The sequence below is a fragment of the Nomascus leucogenys genome, chromosome 4 (assembly GCF_006542625.1).
Source record: "Nomascus leucogenys isolate Asia chromosome 4, Asia_NLE_v1, whole genome shotgun sequence".
Lineage (NCBI taxonomy): Eukaryota > Metazoa > Chordata > Mammalia > Primates > Hylobatidae > Nomascus > Nomascus leucogenys.
The window spans coordinates 68,163,932-68,182,220 of NC_044384.1; the positions used below are offsets into that span (position 1 = coordinate 68,163,932).

At 38.6% G+C, this 18,289-nt stretch overlaps 1 protein-coding gene across 7 annotated transcripts in view; it reads left to right on the forward strand.

Annotated features, from left to right (window-relative positions):
• The window catches only part of ANKRD12 (ankyrin repeat domain 12), a 141,006-nt gene that overhangs the window by 24,177 nt on the left and 98,540 nt on the right, over positions 1–18,289 (forward strand). For all 7 annotated transcript variants that reach the window (XM_030810752.1, XM_030810756.1, XM_030810757.1 and 4 more), the window contains exon 2: positions 15,859–15,996. In XM_030810752.1, the coding sequence (XP_030666612.1) occupies positions 15,910–15,996 (87 nt within the window). In that variant the 5' untranslated portion in view covers positions 15,859–15,909. The remainder of the gene's footprint in view (positions 1–15,858; positions 15,997–18,289) is intronic.

The following is an 18,289-nucleotide window of genomic DNA, read 5'->3' on the forward strand; positions in this document are numbered from 1 at the left end:
TGCCTGATTCCAGAGCACTTGTCATCACCCAAAAGGAACCCTTGTAACCATTAAGCAGTCACTCCATGTTTTCCCAGTCCCCTGGCAAGCACTGATGGAGCTTTCTAAAAAGTTTTTTTATCACTGTACTCAGATACTCCGATTCAGTAGCTCTGAAAATGAAGCTAGGGATCTGTATCTTTTTTAAAAAGTATTCTTCTTGCTTCTGGTAACCAGGCAAGTTTGCATTATCAAGTGTTATGAGCCTAAAAGAACAGCTTATTAAATTTTAGAGTAAATTGTAATGTTCTAGAAGCAGTTAATATGAATCAAGGAGCACCTAATCAAAGCTAAAAACAGTGCCAACACAATTTGATTGTCTTTAAAAGTCAGCTTAGATAGGGTTGAAATGAGAGAAAGAAATCATTTTATAAACTGTTAGCCTGTTGCATCTGTGTTTAGATTTCAGGTGAATTTAATCTGTAGTCAGTATTCATCCATCACTCAGTTTTGGTGTATTTTGTTCTCATTGGTTTCCCCGAGTTTCTGTTTTTTGTTTTTGTAGAGATGAGGTCTTACTATGTTGCTTAGGCTAGTTTTGAACTCCTGGGCTCAAGCAGTCCTCTTGCCTTGGCCTTTGTGTGTGTGTGTGTGTGTGTGTGTGTGTTTTTTTTTGTTGTTGTTGTTTTCCTTAAATTTTTTAAAAACTCCTGCTTAGCTTAGTTCAGTCAGAGGGAAGCTATCCTTCTCCATGACCTCCAATACCTTAGTAAAACTGAGCTCTTAAAAAAGAGTGAGTACTTATTGCCCAGTATGTAGCCATGGTAAAGCTAAGTATATCTGAAAACTTAGTTGTCAAAGATTTGTAGACAGACTTTAATTTTGATCCCTTTTTGTCCTTTTTTTTTTTCAATTTTTGTTTTTATTTTATTTTATTTTTTTAATTTTTTAATGTTTTTTTGAGACAGAGTCTCGCTCTGTCGCCCAGGCTGGAGTGCAGTGGCGCGATCTCGGCTCACTGCAAGCTCCGCCTCCCGGGTTCACGCCATTCTCCTGCCTCAGCCTCCCGAGTAGCTGGGACCACAGGTGCCCACCACCATGCCCGGCTAATTTTTTGTATTTTTAGTAGAGCAGGGTTTCACTGAGTTAGACCAGGATGGTCTCGATCTGCTGACCTTGTGATCCGCCTGCCTTGGCCTCCCAAAGTCCTGAGATTACAGGCGTGGGCCACGGCGCCTGGCCTCTGTTTCTATTTTTAATTGAAGAAAGAATTGTGTATAATTACAGGGTACTATGTGATGTGTTGGGGTGTGTGTGTGTGTGTGTATATATAAAATATATATATATGGAATGATTATACCAAGCTAATTAACACATTCATTATCTCTCATACTTAACATATTTTGTTGCAGTGAGAACATTTACATACACTATTTATTTATAATTTTTTTTAGAGACAGGTTCTCACTCTGTTGCCAGGCTGGAGTGCAATGACACAATCATAGCTCACTGCAGCTTTAGACTCCTGGGTGCAAGCCATCCTCCCGCTCTAGCCTCCTGAGTAGCTGCGACTACAGGGGCATGCCACTACACCCAGCTAATTTTTTTTCCTTCAACTTTTAAGTTACGGGGTACATGTGCAGGATGTGCAGGTTTGTTACATAGGTAAACATATGCCGTGGTGGTTTGCTGCACAGATCAACCCATCACCTTGGTATTAAGCCCAGCATCCATTAGCTATTCTTCCTGATGCTATCCCTCCCGCAACCCCTCCCTCCTAAAGGCCCCAGTGTGTGTGTCCCCCCACCCCCACCCCAATATGTCCATGTGTTCTCACTGTTGAGCTCACATTTACAAGTGAGAACATGTGGTGTTTGGTTTTCTTTTCCTGTGTTAGTTGTCTGGGGATAACAGCTTCCAGCTCCATCCATGTCTCTGCAAAGGACGTGATCTCTTTCCTTTTTATGGCTGCATAGTATTCTGTGGTGTATATTTACCACATTTTCTTTATCCAGTCTATCATTGATGGGCATTGGGGTTGATTCCATGTCTTTGCTATTGTGAATAGTGCTGCAGTGAAGATACACATGCATGTATCTTTGTAATAGAATAATTTATATTCCTTTGGGTATATACCTAGTAATGAGATGGCTGGATCAAATGGTATTTCTGCCTCTAGATCTTTGAGGAATTGCCACACTGTCTTCCACAATAGTTGAACTAATTTACATTCCCACTAACAGTGTAAAAGCATTTCTTTTTCTCCACAACCTCGCCAGCATCTGTTTCTGGACTTTTTAATAATCGCCATTCTGACTGGCATGAGATGGTATCTCACTGTAGTTTTGATTTGCATTTCTCTAATCAGTGATGTTGAGCTTATTTTCATGTTTGTTGGCTACATGAATTCTTTTTTCGAAAAGTGTCTGTTCATGTTCTTTGCCCACTTTTTAATGGGGTTGGGGTTTTTTTTATATAAATTTAAGTTCCTTGTAGACTCTGGATATTAAACGTTTGTCAGATGCACAGATTGCAAAAATTTTCTCCAATTCTGTAGGTTGTCTGTTCACTCTGATGATAGTTTCTTTTGCTGTGCAGAAACTCCTTAGTTTAATTAGATCCTATTTGTCAATTTTTGCTTTCATTGCAATTGTTTTTGGTGTTTTCATCGTGAAATCTTTGCCTGTGCCTATGTCTGGAATGGTATTGCCTAGATTTTCTTCTAGGATTTTTATAGTCTTGGGTTTTACATTGAAGTCTTTAATCCATCTTGAGTTAATTTTTGTATAAATTGTAAGGAAGGGGTCCAGCTTCAATTTTCTGCATATGGCTACCCAGCGCTCCTAACACCATTTATTAAATAGGGAATCCTTTCTTCATTGCTTGTTTTTGTCAGGTTTGTCAAAGATCGGATGATTGTGGGTGTGTCGTCTTATTTCTGAGTTCTCTGTTTTGTTCCATTGGTTTGTGTGTCTGTTTTTGTACCAGTATCATGCTGTTTTGGTTACTGTAGCCCTGTAGTCTGGTAACATGATGCCTCTAGCTTTGTTTGTTTTCCTTAGGATTGTCTTGGCTATACGGGCTCTTTTTTGGTACCATATGAATTTTAAAGTAGTTTTTTCTAATTCTGTGAAGAATGTCAGTGGTGGTTTAATCGGAATAGCATTGAATCTATAAATTACTTTGGGCAGTATAGCCATTTTCACAATATTGATTCTTCCTATCCATGAGCATGGAATGTTTTTCCATTTGTTTGTGTCCTCTCTTATTTTCTTGACCAGTGATTGTACTTCTTGAAGAGGTCCTTCACTTCCCTTGTTAGTTGTATTCCTAGGTGTTTTATTCTCTTTGTAGCAATTATGAATGGGAATTCATTCATGATTTGCTCTCTGCTTGCCTGTTGTTGCTGTATAGGAATGGTAGTGATTATTGCACATTGATTTTGTATCCTGAGATTTTGCTGAAGTTGCTTAACAGCCTAAGACGCTTTCGGGCCGAGACAATGTGATTTTCTAGATACAGGATCGTGTCTTTTGCAAACAAAGGTAATTTGACTTCCTCTCTTCTTGTTGGAATACACTTTATTTCTTTCTCTTGCCTGATTACCCTGGCCAGAACTTCCAATACTGTGTTGAATAGAAATGGTGAGACAGGGCATCCTTGTCTTGTGCTGGTTTTCAAGGGAAATGCTTCCAGCTTTTGCCATTTAGTATGATAATAGCTGTGGGTTTGTCATATATGGCTCTTATTATTTTGAGGTGTGTTCCTTCAGTACCTAGTTTATTGAGAGTTTTTAACATGAAGGGATGTTGAATTTTATGAAGGCCTTTTCTGCATCTGTTGAGATAATCATGTGGTTTCTGTCTTTAGCTCTGTTTATGTGATGAATTACATTTATTGATTTGTGTATGTTGAACCAACCTTGCATGCTAGGGATGAAACCAACTTGATTTTTTTGTGTCTGTGTCTCCTTCAGTTCAGCTCTGATCTTGGTTATTTCTTGCCTTCTGCTAGCTTTGGTGTTTGTTTGCTCTTGGTTCTCTTTTAGTTGTGACATTAGGTTGTTAATTTGGTATCTTCCTAGCTTTTTGATGTGGGCATTTAGTGCTATAAATTTCCTTCTTAACACTGTTTTAGCTGCATCCCAGAGATTCTAGTACGTTGTTTCTTTGCATTAGTTTCCAAGAACTTCTTGATTTCTGCCTTAATTTTATTCGCGCAGGAGACATTCAGGAGCAGGTTGTTCAGTTTACATGTAGTTATGTGGTTTTGAGTGAATTTCTTAGTCTTGAGTTCTAATTTGTGCTGTGTTCTAAGAGAGTTTGTTATAATTTCAGTCCTTTTGCATTTGCTCAGGAGTGTTTTATTAATGATTGTGATTATGTAATCAAATTTAGAGTAAGTGCCATGTGGCAATGAGAAGAATATATTATCTGTTGTTTTCGAGCGGAGAGTTCTGTAGTTATCTGTCAGGTCTGCTTGATCCAGAGCTGAATTTAGGTCCTGAGTATCTTTGTTAATTTTCTGTCTCTATGATTTGTCTAATATTGTCAGTGGGGTGTTAAAGTCTCCCACTGTTATTATGTGTGAGTCTGAGTCTCTTTGTAGGTCTTTAAGAACTTGCTTTATGAATCTAGGTGCTCCTGTATTGGTTGCATATGTATTTAAGATAGTTAGCTCTTCTGGTTGAATTGAACCTTTTACCATTATGTGATGCCCTTCATCTTTTTTTGATCTTTGTTGTTTTAAAGTCTATTTTGTCAGAAACTAGGATTGCAACTCCTGCTTTTTTCTGTTTTCCATTACTTGGTAAGTTTTCCACCATCCCTTTATTTTGAGCCTATGTGTGTCTTTGCATGTGAAATGGATTTCTTGAAGACAGCATACTGATGGGTCTTGACTCTATACATTTTGCCATTCTGTGTCTTTTAATTGGGGCATTTAGCCCATTTACATTTAAGGTGAATATTGTTATGTGTGAATTTGATCCTGTCATCATGATGCTAGCTGGTTATTTGTTAGACTTGTTTATGTGGTTGCTTCATAGTGTCACTCGTCTGTGTACTTCAGTGTGTTTTGTAGTGGCTGGCAGTGAAAAGGAAAGTTTTTCCTTTCCGTATTTAGTGCTTCTTTCAGGAGCTCTTTCAAGACAATGATGAATACCCTCAGCATTTGCTTGTCTGAAAAGAATCTTATTTCTCCTTTGCTTATTAAGCTTAGTTTGGCTGGATATGAAATTCTGGGTTGGAAATTCTTTAAGAATGTTGAGGCCAGGTGCAGTGACTCACGCCTGTAATCCCATCACTTTGGGAGGCCGAGGTGGGTAGATCACCTGAGGTCAGGAGTTTGAGACCAGCCCGGCCAACATGGCAAAACCCCATCTCTACTAAAAATACAAAAATTGGCTGGGTGTGGTGGCATACACCTGTAATCCCAGCTACTTGGGAGGCTGAGGCAGGAGAATCACTTGAACCCAGGAGGTGGAGGTTGCAGTGAGCTGGGATCGCACCATTGTACTCTATGCTGGGCAGGAAGAGTGAAATGAAGCTCTACCTCAGAAAAAAAAAAAAAAAAGAATGTTGAATATTGGTCCCCAATCTTTTTTGGCTAGTAGGGTTTCCACTGAGAGGTCTGCTGTTAGTCTGATGTGTTTCCCTTTGTAGGTGGCCTGGCCTTTCTCTCTGGCTGCCCTTAACATTTTTTCTTTCATTTTGACCTTGGAGAATCTGGTGATTATGTGTCTTGGGATTGATCTTCTTACTGGGGTTCTCTGGATTTCCTGAATTTGAATGTTGGCCCTTCTTGCTAGGTTGGGGAAGTTCTCCTGGATGATATCCTGAAGTATGTTTTCCAATTTGGTTCCATTCTTCTCATTTCTTTCAGGCACCCCAGTCCTAGGTTTGGTCTTTTTACATAGTCCCATATTTCTCGAGGTTTTGTTCATTCCTTTTCATTCTTTTTTCTCTGTTCTTGTCTGCCTGTCTTATTTCAGAAAGACAGTTTTCAAGCCCGGAGATTCTTTTCTCTGCTTGGTCTATTCTGCTATTGATACTTGTGGTTGCATTGTGAATTTCTCATGTTGTGTTTCTCAGCTCCATCAGGTCAGTTATGCTCCTCTCTAAACTGGCTATACTGTTTAGAAGCTCCTCCATTTTATCATGATTCTTAGCTTCTTTGCATTGGGTTGCAACATGCTCCTTTAGCTCAGCCAAGTTCATTATCACCCACCTTCTGAAGCCTACTTCTATCAGTTCAGCCATCTCAGCCTCAGCCCAGTTCTGTGCCCCTGCTGAAGAGGTGTTGGGGTCATTTAGAGAAGAGGCACTCTGGCTTTCTGAGTTTTCAGTGTTTTTTGCGTTATTTCTCATCTTTGTGGGCTTATCTACCTTTGATTTTTGAGGTTGCTGATCTTCTTGTTTGTTTGTTTGTTTGTTTGTTTTTTAAGACGGAGTCTCGCCCTGTTGCCCAGGCTAGAGTACATTGGCACGATCTCGGCTTACTGCAGCCTCAACCTCGTGATCTGCCCATTTCAGTCTCCCAAAGTGTTGGGATTATAGGCGTGAGCCACTCTGCCCAGAGGAGGTTGCTGTGTTTTTTTTTTTTTGAGACTGAGTTTAGCTCTGTCGCCCAGGCTGGAGTGCAGTGGCACAATCTTGGCTCACTGCAACCTCCACCTCCCGGCTTCAAGCCATTCTCATGCCTCAGCCTCCAGAGTAGCTGGGATTACAGGCGCCTGCCACCATGCCTGGCTAATTTTTGTATTTTTAGTAGAGACGGGGCTTCACCATGTTGGCCAGGCTGGTCTCAAACTTCTGATCTCAGGTGATCCGCCCTCCTCGGCCTTCCAAAGTGCTGAGATTACAGGCATGAGCCACCATGCCTGGCCAGTTGCTGACCTTTAAATGGGGTTTTTATGGTGTCTTTTTTGTTGATGCTGTTGTTGTTTTCTGTTTTTCTTTTAACAGTCTGCACTTTTCTATAGGGCTGCTGTAGTTTGCTGGGGGATCACTCCAGACCCTAGTTGCCTTGGTCTTTCCCTTACCTGTAGGTATATCACCAGTGAAGGCTGTGAAACAGCTAAGATGGCAGCCTGCTCCTTCCCCTGGGAGCTCCATCCCGGTGGGGTGGTCGGGGGGCGGGGTAGGGGGGTGCAGTACTGACCTGTTGCCAGCCTGGACGCTGCTGTAGAAGGTGTCTGGAGATCCCTGTTAGGAGGTCTCACCCAGTCAGGAGGGACAGGATCAGGGACCTGCTTAAAGAAGCAGTCTGGTTGCTTTTTGGTAGATTAGGTGTGCTGCATTGGGGGTAACCGTTCCTTGCCCAGACTGCCTGGACTCTCCAGAGCCAGGCTGAGTCATTCATGTACTCTAAAACTTAAAGTAAAAACAAACAAACAAAAAAAACAAGAAAGGCTTAGTCAGCTGAACCGCAGAGACATTGGCCACTCCTCCCGCTAGGGGCTTGTCCCAGGGAGAGATCAGAGTACTGTTTATATAACCCTAGCTGGAGTTGCTGAAATTCCCACAGGGAGGCCCCACCCAGTGAGGAGGGATGGATTGGGGTCCCACTTAAAAAAGGAGTCTGGCCACAATCTAGCACAGCAACTGTGCTGCCCTGTGAGGGACTCCTCCTCATCAGGACCACCTGGATTCTTGAGCGCAGGCTAGAACAGCTGGGTCAACTGAACTGCAGAAATGGCAGCCGCCCCTCCCCCTGGGAACTCATCCATTTTAGGCAGTCTCTAGCCTGTTGCACTGGCTGGCTAGAATTCCAAGCCAGTGGGTTGAGGTGCCATGGAAGTGAGGCCCACAGAATGACACTGCTTGGTTCCCAGGATTCGACCCTCTTCCTAGGGGGAGTGTACGGATGGATTTCTCAACTTGCTGGGATTCCCAAGGGTGGAGTCTGTAAAACTCCTGGGTTTCCGTGTGAGCCTAAGCAACTGCTCTGCCAAGACTCCACACAGCTCTGTATATTGGACCTAAGGCCCTGGTGGCCTGGGTTCATGAGGGGATCTCCTGATCCATGGTTGCAAAGATGCGTAGGAGAAGTGTGATTTCCTGAGTGGGGTTACACAATCACTCACCGCTTCCCTTGGCTGGAGGTGGGGGTTCCTTTGGCTCCCCAGTGCTCCTGGGTGGACCATTGCCACACCTTGCTTTTTTTTATTGTCTGTGGGTCATGCCATCCTACTGGTCAGCCCCAGTGTGAGAACCTGGACATTTCAGTTGAAGGTGCTGAATTCACTTGCTGTTGTCATTCTTCTCTATGAGAGCCATCTTGTTTCTAATCGGCCATCTTGGCCCCTCCTGCCCCCTCCTTGTCTTACAGGTGGAAACTGAGGAATAATCCCAGTGCTTTGTGAAACTGCTATGAAGAATTTTCAAGTCAAACTTAAGTTGGGAGATAGTGACTAGAGCAAACAGACCAAAGCATTTATTTATTTATTTATTTAATTTGTTCATTCCTGAGACAGAGTCTTGCTCTGTTGCCCAGACTGGAGTGCAGTGGTGTGATCTCAACTCACTGCAACCTCCTCCACCCAGGTTCAAGCAACTCTCCTGCCTAAGCCTCCAGAGTAGCTGGGAATACAGGTGTGCGTCACCACTCCTGCGTAATTTTTTGTATGACCAAAGCATTTAAAGCATTGATTCTAAGGGCCTAGAACTCACTTAATGCTGCCAGACTATAAAGTGATCTCAAAATAGACTTTCTGTGGTTGGAACACTTCTGTAGATATTCACTTGTATTATACGTGTGCAATCTCCATGTCTGTAGCATTCAGATATGCAAATTCTATTATTTCTGTTCCCCATAGTCCTCTAGGCCACATTGGCAACTAGAGGTGTTTTTTTCTGTCAGCCCTATCTTGTAAATAGTCTGAGTTGTCTTTCTCTGTTACTGGATTTTGTCCCCGATTTTCCCTCCTTTTGTCAGTGTTCAGTAGTTTTTCCTCCACAGAAATGGTCCCCAGGCTTCTTTCCTTCTTGATCACTTGATCAATTTTTCAAAGGCTCCTCTTTTTTTTTTTTTCTTTGAGACAGTCTCTGTCACGCAGGCTGGAGTGCAGTGGCACTATCTCGGCTCACTGCAGATTCTGCCTTGCTGGTTCAAGCAGTTCTCAAGCCTTAGCCTCGTGAGTAGCTGGGACTATAAGCACGTGCCACTATGCCCAGCTAATTTTTTGTATTTTAGTAGATATGGGGTTTCACCATGTTGCCCAGGCTGGTCTTGAACTCCTGAGCTCAGGCAGTCTGCCTGCCTTGGCCTCCCAAAGTGCTAGAATTACAGGTGTGAGCCACCACACCCAGCCAAAACCTCTTTTTGACAAAGTTCAGCCTCATCCTGTAGGTGATTTTGTGCTCTCTGCTAAGATAAAATTTTCTCCAAATTGTTAGCCTTAGGATAAAGGACAATTTATGAACAAAAAAAAACTTTTTTTGTGTGTTTCCTGAAGAGTCAATTTGTTTCCTGAAGAGTCAATTTAGTTATTGTACTAAGAAGTCTGTCAAACAAGACTTGTTGTATTGCAGTTACCTCAGCTTTCAAGAAGGATGTTTATCTGTGTATCATTGCTGTTGTCTTGAGTTGTGTTTTTTGAGTCTGCTGGTCTTGTTATTATAATTTAGCATTAGTTTAGTGATGTTGCTGAGATAATGACATTGGTTATCTGTGAGGAGTCACAGGTGAACATTTTTGTTTGCCTAATATCTTTGAATGATAGAAAATTTTAGTTTTGGTTATAATTTTGACTGTGTTAGAAAACAGACAAACACCATTCTATTTTTTTTGAGACTGAGTCTGGCTCTGTTATCCAGGTTGGAGTAGCTCTGTCGCCCAGGCCAGAGTGCAGTGGTGCAACCTCACCTTACTGCAACCTCTGCCTCCCAGGCTCATGGAGTCCTCCCACCTCAGCCTCCCCAGTAGCTGGGACTACAGGCACATACCACCATGGCCAGCTAATTTTTTAATTTTTTGTAGAGGCAGGGTTTCACCATGTTGCCCAGACTGCTCTCAAACTCCTGAGCTCAAGCAGCCTCCCAAAGTGCTGGGATTACCAGTGTGAACCTCTGTGCCCAGCCCAAACTCGGTTCTTAAGGTGCTTATACTTAAAAAAAAAGAAAAAAAAAGGCATCTGTACATCTTCTTAACCCAAATGATGTTTAGTTTACACTAGAGTTTTTGATGTATGTGTATCTTGGTACCTCAGAATAGCAACTAGAATGTTTTGCCTTCATTATAAACAAAATTATTTAGAAATAGCAGTGGTATTAAACAATATATTTTTAGTATCCCTTGAGTGATCCCAAGTAGTAATGCCATTTAAAAAAAAAAACACCAAGAGAATACTGGGTTATTTTGTTTTAGAAGAAGATATGTTTTACTGCTGTAAATTAGAGTGGAAAACTGTCTTATAGCATACATTTAGAGAATGTTAATCCTGGAAGTCAGTTGCTGTTCGATACATAGACTCTGGTCTATAAGGAGCAAGAACATACCAATTTTAAGGGAAGAAATATCTTCGAAGGCAGAATAGAATCTATAAACTGCATCATTTAGCCATTGGATAACAAAGTCGACAGTAGAGCTTGCAGCTGTTTGGCTTAAACAAGAAAGTAGCCCTGAACAAGTATTAATATACTCTGTGCAGCCCTTAGGGCATGGAAATTGAAGTGCAAGCAGTGTAATAGCCACCAAGATTGTTATACGGAGAATGGAGGGAATATGAAGGACTCTTCTTAGCCATATGAAGATAACACCAAATATTTTCATTTAGCAAGTGGCCGTACCGCTATGCATCATTGCCCGTCCCCTCTCACCCTCCAGCCACATACGAGAGTTCCAGTTTCTCACCAACATTTGGTCTTCTTAGTCTTTAATTTTAACCATGCTGATGGGTGACATCTCATTTTTATTATTTTAAAATTTTAATCGTTTAATTGACCCATAATATTTGTACATATTTAGGGGGTACATCTGATGTTTTGTTCTGTGCATAAAACATGTAATGATCAAGTCAGATTATTTAGGATATTCATCACTGAGTATTTGTCAATTCTGCATTGGGAACATGTCAGGTCCTGTCTACTAGCTATTTTGAAATATATAACCTATTATTGTTAATTATAGTCACCGTACTGTGCTGTCAAACATTAGAACTTATTTCTTCTATTTATGTTTGTACCCTTTAATCAACCTCTCTTCATCCCCCACCCTCCACACGTACCCTTCCTAGCCTCTGTTATCTATCATTCTCTCTACCTTCGTGAGATCAACTTTTTTTAGCTCTCACAAATGAGTGAGAACATCTCATTATTAATTTTCCTGGTGACTAATGAGGTTGCGCATCTTTTCCTGTGCTTATTTGCCATTCATTATATGTTATTTGCTGAACTGTTAAAATCTTTTACTCACTTTTAAATTGGGTTGTTTATCTTATTGATTCATAAGAGTTATTTATATGTTCCGGATATAAGTCCTTTAGAATTATATAATCTGGATATAAGTCCTTTATAAAGAAGTGATTTGCAAGTATTTTCTCCCAGTATGGCTGGTTTTTCATTTTCTTAATGCCTTAACGGTAATTTAAAGAACAGAAGTTTTTGTGAAGTCTAATTTATCCATTTTTTGCTTTCATAATTTCTGCTTTTCATTGCCTATTTAAGAAATCTTTGTCTAATACAAGGCCACTAAAATACTCTGTTTTCTGCTAGAAGTGGTGTAGTTTTAGCTCATAAATTTAGGTTTATGATGCATTTTGAGGTAATTTTTCTCTGTGGAGTGAGGTGTAAGGGTCAAGGTTCTCTCTCTCTCTCTCTTTTTTTGCATTTGGATATACAGTTTTTCCAAGACCATTTATTGAAAGGAATATATCCTTTTCCCAGTGAATTACATTGACAGATTTGTTGAAAATCTGTTGGATTGGATGTATATGTGTAGATCTGTTTCTGGACTTTCCATTCTGTTCCGTTAAACTATGTAAGTCTATCTTTACATTAGTAAACACTGTCTTGCTTACTGTATCTTTGTTAGTAACAATGGAAGTCAAGTAATGTGAGTCTACCACATTTTTTCCCAACATTATTTGGACTTTTCTAGGTTCTTAACATTTTCATATACATTATAGAAACAATTTGTCAGTTTCCAAAAAAAAACAAAAATAGATCCTGGAAATTTGACTAGGATTGCCTTGAATTTATAGAGCAATTTGGAGAGACTGACATTTTAACGACATTGCGTCTTCTGATTCATGAGCATGGCATGTCTTTCCATATATTTAGATCTTTTTTTCACTGCTTTCCAAAGTGTTTTGTATTTGTCATTGCATAGTCTTATATACATTTTGTTATATTTATCCCTGAGAATTTAGTGGTTTTGATGCCATCGTAGGTTATATTTTAAATTTTAATTTCTAATTGCTTATTGCTAGTATGTAGAAAAAATTTTTCACATATTCACCATGTATTCTTACACATATTTTGTTATACTATCCCTAAGAATTTAGTATTTCTGATGCTGTTGTAGGTTGTATTTTTAATTTTAATTTCTAATTACTTATTGCTAATATGTAGAAATAATTTTTATATATTGACCATGTATTCTGTGTCCTTCCTATATGCATGTATTAGTTCTAATAGCTTCTTTGTAGATATCTTTGCTTGTCTACATAGATTATCATGGTATCTGGAAATACGGCCTATTTTACCACTTTCCAAGCTGTATGCCTTTTTTTTTCTTGCCTTATTGAACTACATAGGACCACCAGTAAGTAGTACAGTGTTGAATAGGAATGGTAAAAGCTAACTCAGCATCCATGCCCGTCGATCTTAGAAGAGAAAGTATTCAAGTTCCCTTCTAATTCTGGTTTGCTGAGAGTTATTTATTATTAATGGATATTGAATGTTAGCTAATGCATTTTCTCTTACCTGTTGAGATGATCATATATTTTTATGGTTTGAATTAATACACTGAATTACATAGTTTGATTTTTTTGAGGGGGGGCAGGGGCAGGGCCTCATTCTGTCACCCAGGCTGGAGTGCAGTGGCGTGATCATGGCTCACTGCAGCCTCGACCTCCTGGGCTCAAGCAATCCTCCCACCTCAGCCTCCTGAGTAGCTGGGACCACCTGCACAGACCACCATGCCCAGCTAATTTTTGTACTTTATTAGTAGAGGTGGTGTTTCGCCATGTTGTCAATCTCAGGCTGGTCTTGAACTTTTGGGCTCAAGCTGTCTGCCCACCTTGGCCTCCCAAAGTGCTGGGATTACAGGTGTGAGCTCCCATACTTGGCCTGGTTTAATTCCTTTATTGTCTACGAGCAAACTTTATATGGTTTTAATTAAATTTGTTAAAGTTTGTTTCATGACACAGAATGTGGCCTATCTTGGGGAATATTCTGTGTGCCCTTGAAGGAGTATTCTGTTGTTGAGCAGATATTTCTGTAAACATCAGTTAGAACCAACTGATTAACGGCGTTTTTCTGTTCTTACATAATCCTTGCTGATGTTCTGTCAATAAGAAGTATAATAGTTGAAGCCTCCAGCTGTAATTATGAATTTATCTATTTTGTCTATCAGTTGGCAGTTTTTGTTTCATGTATTTTGAAGCTCTGTTGTTGGTTGTATACATATGTCAGATTGGCATATTGTCTTAGTGTATTGACCCCTTTATCAATATGTCGTATATAATGTCCCTCTTCATTCTGAAGTCTGTTTTGTTGATGTTGTTAATATAGCCACTCAGGCTTGCTTTCTTTCTAAGCACTTGGAAACTCAAGTACTTCCATGGGTTCTTTTTCCATTCTTTTATTTTACCCTACCTATTATGATATTTGAAGCGAACTTCTTGTTGGGTTTTTTCCCACTTTCTGGCATTCTCTGTCTTTTGGTGTGTTTAAGCCATTTGTGTTTTACATTATTATTAATATTTGGGGTTAGGTCTGTATCATTTTATAATTTTGTTCTTTCTGTTTTTCATTGCTCAATTTTTCTTTTCCTGACTTTCATTGGATTCTTTGTATATTTTTTAATATTCCATTTTAATTTACCTAGTGTGATTTGTGTTACTTTTTGTATAGTTCTTATATAGTGATTGCTTTAGGGATTACAGTATACATCTTGCACCCAGAAGCTAACTCAATATTAAATGCTTAATATTAGTTGATTGAAGGAATATTTTTGGAATCGTGATTTTTATTGTTACTGCTGGCATTTTTCTAAATAGTTATTGAAAAATGATGGAAGCTTTTCCTTACATAGAATCTATTTAATATAATATTGTCCTGTAGAATTTTCTCAAAAAATATTTGACACTCCTTTAGTTCACTAATAACGTGCTTTGCTTCATCTACAAAGGAGACATTGTTTTATCTTCATAGTCTCACTTAGGCTGATGTTTATATGTATTATATAGCGCAGTTTTGCTTTTGAGCCAGTCTTTTTGTTTTTATGTGGCTCATAACTTTAACTCCATAAGCTTTACCAGTGGCTAGCTTTGAGGACAGTGCTATGTTTAAATTATTGTTTATATGTTAATGAAACGGTTAAATGGCCCCAAGGTAAGTTCTGCTTCTTGAGTGTAATGTCAAAAGAGTTTCTTAATTTCTTCAAGTTTGTTTCCTCCTCTATAAAATGAAAGATTTGAACCATTTTTCTTTGGTAGTTTTTTGTGTTGTAATGTATTCTAATTTAATTATTTCCAGATTAATATGGTTTTGATAATTTACAAATTAGCTCAGTTTATTTAAGGGATTTTTGGTTTTGTTTCTGTCAAAACAAAAGAAATGTTAAAGCACCAACGGGACAGCAGATTTTACTAATACTCTGTTCAAGGTGTCTGAGTTTTAATAATTTACATAGGTACTAGAATGACAGCTAACTTAGATCTATGATATCCATCTGTAGGAGATTTATAGCATGAAAGTTCAAAGTAATCTTGTTAGTCATTCTGCTTCTTGTTGTAGCCCAAGTAATGCTCCCCTTGGCCAGCAGCCTCAATCTAGCCCAGTGCTGTGCAGTAGACCTTTCTGTGATTACATAAATGTATATCTATGCTGTATAGTACAGTGGCTAGTTTAATTTCATTTTAATTAATTTAAAATTGCCACATGTAGGTAATAGATTATCTGACAGCAACATAGTGTAGCCTCGTAGGTTCCTCTTTAACATGTAAAACCCCTTGGAATTTTTTTCTGGATCATTCAGACATAAACTTGTCATAATCATAAGCTCTTGGGAGAATCTTTGACCTATTAAGCTTGTAGAATAGGAAAGAGAAGGCTGAACAAATTGGAAATAAAATAATGTATACAGTGGTGATTACAGTACAATAGAAGTATATCAGTGAGTGGTTTGATAAAGTGACTAAATGGCTGAGGATGTTCAGTAAAGAAAATAAACTACTCTAGGGATTTTAAATGGGAAGGATTTAATGTAGGGAATTAGGTGTTGTAAAATTACTGATCAAACCTAACAGGTTCTTGGTTGGGTCTTCAGAAATGACTTCCAAACCAACACGAAACTACAAGGGCATCGATTAGGAGCTCGCATTATGGATTCCTACTGAAAAGAGAAACGTTTTGTCAGTGGTTCCACTTTCACTGCTTCTGCTTACCCAAAGCTAGAGATGTTACTTGTCTCGAGAATATGGGAAGAAATTTATAATTCTCTTTTCGGTGACAAGCTGAGTGGACTTGACTAAGAGAACCAGAAGCTAAAATAAGGTGAAAACTTATTTTAGCTTAGGATAGCCTCTCTGAGAAAATAAGGTATCTTATAAAGACAGAGAGAAAACAAATTGGACTAATTGTGGTGCATAAACTTCAAGTAGGTTCTATTGTGTACGTATTCAAATAACCCTTATATATCCATTCTTTACAGATCCAGGATGAGAAGACTGATAAAAGAAGCAGCTAGCTGAACAGCTATAAAATGCCCAAATCTGGGTTCACAAAACCAGTTCAGAGTGAAAATTCTGACAGTGACAGCAATATGGTAGAGAAACCATATGGAAGAAAGGTATATGATTATATTAAAGATTTGTTGACTTTTCGAACTGAGAAAAAGACTCCCAATTAAGTATTTTTAGTAATTTCTCACAAGATAAAAACCAATATGGATGCCAGATAAATCCAAACCGTTTATGCCCTTTAGAAATAAATTGGATTCCTGGGGAAGTGATTATCATTCCCTAAGGTGAACACACAACTACTAAGTAAAACACAGTTACTAAGATTGTGCAATTAAGAAATAATGATTGAGAGGGAAAATTTTTTATTATTAGTCATTGTCAGTGACCTTTAATTCTTTTTATATCGATCCTTTTTCATTCCTACTTAATTTAGACCCTCAGAACCTTCGTTTGGACTCCTGCAATTGTCTCCTAACTGGTCTTGCTATCCCTAGTCTCTCCTTATCTCTGGTTTTATACTTTGTCTTTGAATATTTTTTCTGTTTACGTTTTTAAGTCTTTTTAAAAGCCATTTTCTTATGGAAAGATGTCTGAGGTGTTTCCAGACATTTTTAGCTAACAGAGTTGCGCAACCATCATCACAATAAGGTTTTAGAACATTGCTGTCATTGTGGAAAGGTCTTTGTTGCCCATTTGTAGTCAGTCTCCACTGCAACCCTAAACCCTCCAGGCAACCCCAAATCTGCTTTCAAAATCAGGAAGTGTAAGTTTTCAAACTGTATTCTTTTCAGAATCGTTTTGAGTCCTTCATGATTTCATATAAATTTTAGGATCAGCTTGTCAATTTCTACAAAAATACCTGCTGGGATTTTGAAGGAATTTTATTGAATTTTTTCATTGAATCTGTAGATCACTTTGACTTGTATTGCCATCTTAATATTGTCTTCCAATCATGAACATGGAATATCTCTTCATTTACTTAGATCTTCAGTTTGTCTCAGTAGTGCTTTGTAGTTTTCAGTGTAAAAGTGTTGCATTCTATTGTTAAATTATTTGTAAGTGTCTTATTCTCTCAGTGCTACTATGGATAATTTTATTTTGGGTTCTTTATTGCTAGTACAGAAATATAATTGATTTTTGATGTAGTTATCTTTGTATCCTGTGATCTTACTCAATTATTAGTTCTAACAATTTGTAATTCCTTAGGACTTTCTACATATGGAATCATATTATCTGTGAATAAAGATAATTTTACTTCTTTTCCAGTCTGGATATTTCTTTTTTTGCTTGATTACCTTTATTCCCCCACTCCTTATTTCCCCCCTGATTGCACTGGCAAAGTCTTCTTAATTACAGTACTTAGTCCACTTACATTTAATGTAATTATTGCTATGACTTATATCTGATGATAATTTATATGTGCAGTTTTGCTCTTTATTATATATTTCATGTCTTTTTTGTTACCTCTTTTATGTTGCCATTTTTGGCTTTAAATATTTTTCAGTGTACAATTTTAATTTCTCTGATTTTTTTAAACTTTTTTTGATTTATTATTTTAGATGTTGATCCTAGAGATTGTAATACACATCCTGATCACAGTCTACTTACAGGTTGATATTGACTCAATTCTAGTAAAATATAGCAGCTTTGCTTCAATATAGCTCCATTTTCTTCCTTTGTGTTATTTATATAACATCAATTACATCTAGATATGTTATTAACCTAACAAAAGAATAATTGTTTGATACAAAATGTTATCTTTTAAAGAAATAAGAGAAATCTATGTTTATGTAGTTTCAGATTTCCCCACAAATTTACTGATTTTGGTGTTCTTAATTTCTTCCTATGGATTTAAGTTACTGTCTGGTGTAAGAATTTTCCTTAGTACTTACTATAAGGCAAGTCTTCAGCCATGGTTTCTGTCTTTTTTTGATCTAGGTAGGAATATCTTGATATTGCCATTTTTTTTTTTCCTTTTTGAGACAGAATTTTGCTCTCTTGCCCAGGCTGGAGAGTGCAGTGGTGTGATCTCAGCTCGCTGCAGCCTTGACCTCCCAGGCTCAAGCAATCCTTCCACCTCAGCCTCCTGAGTAGCCGAGACCACAGGTGCACACCACTATGCCCAGAGATAGGGTTTCATCATGTCGCCCAGTCTAGTCTCAAACTCCTGGCCTCAAGTGAGCCACCTGCCTCAGCCTCCCAAAGTGCTGGGATTACAAGTGTGAGCCACCACGCCCTGGCTGATTTTGCCATTTTTAATAAGTAGCTTTATTGAGATATAATTCACATACCATACATTTAAAGTATACAATTCAGTTGTTTTTATATTTACAGAGTTGTATAGTCACAACCACAATCAATTTTAGAAGTTTCACCCCACTATATACTCTTGAGAGAATG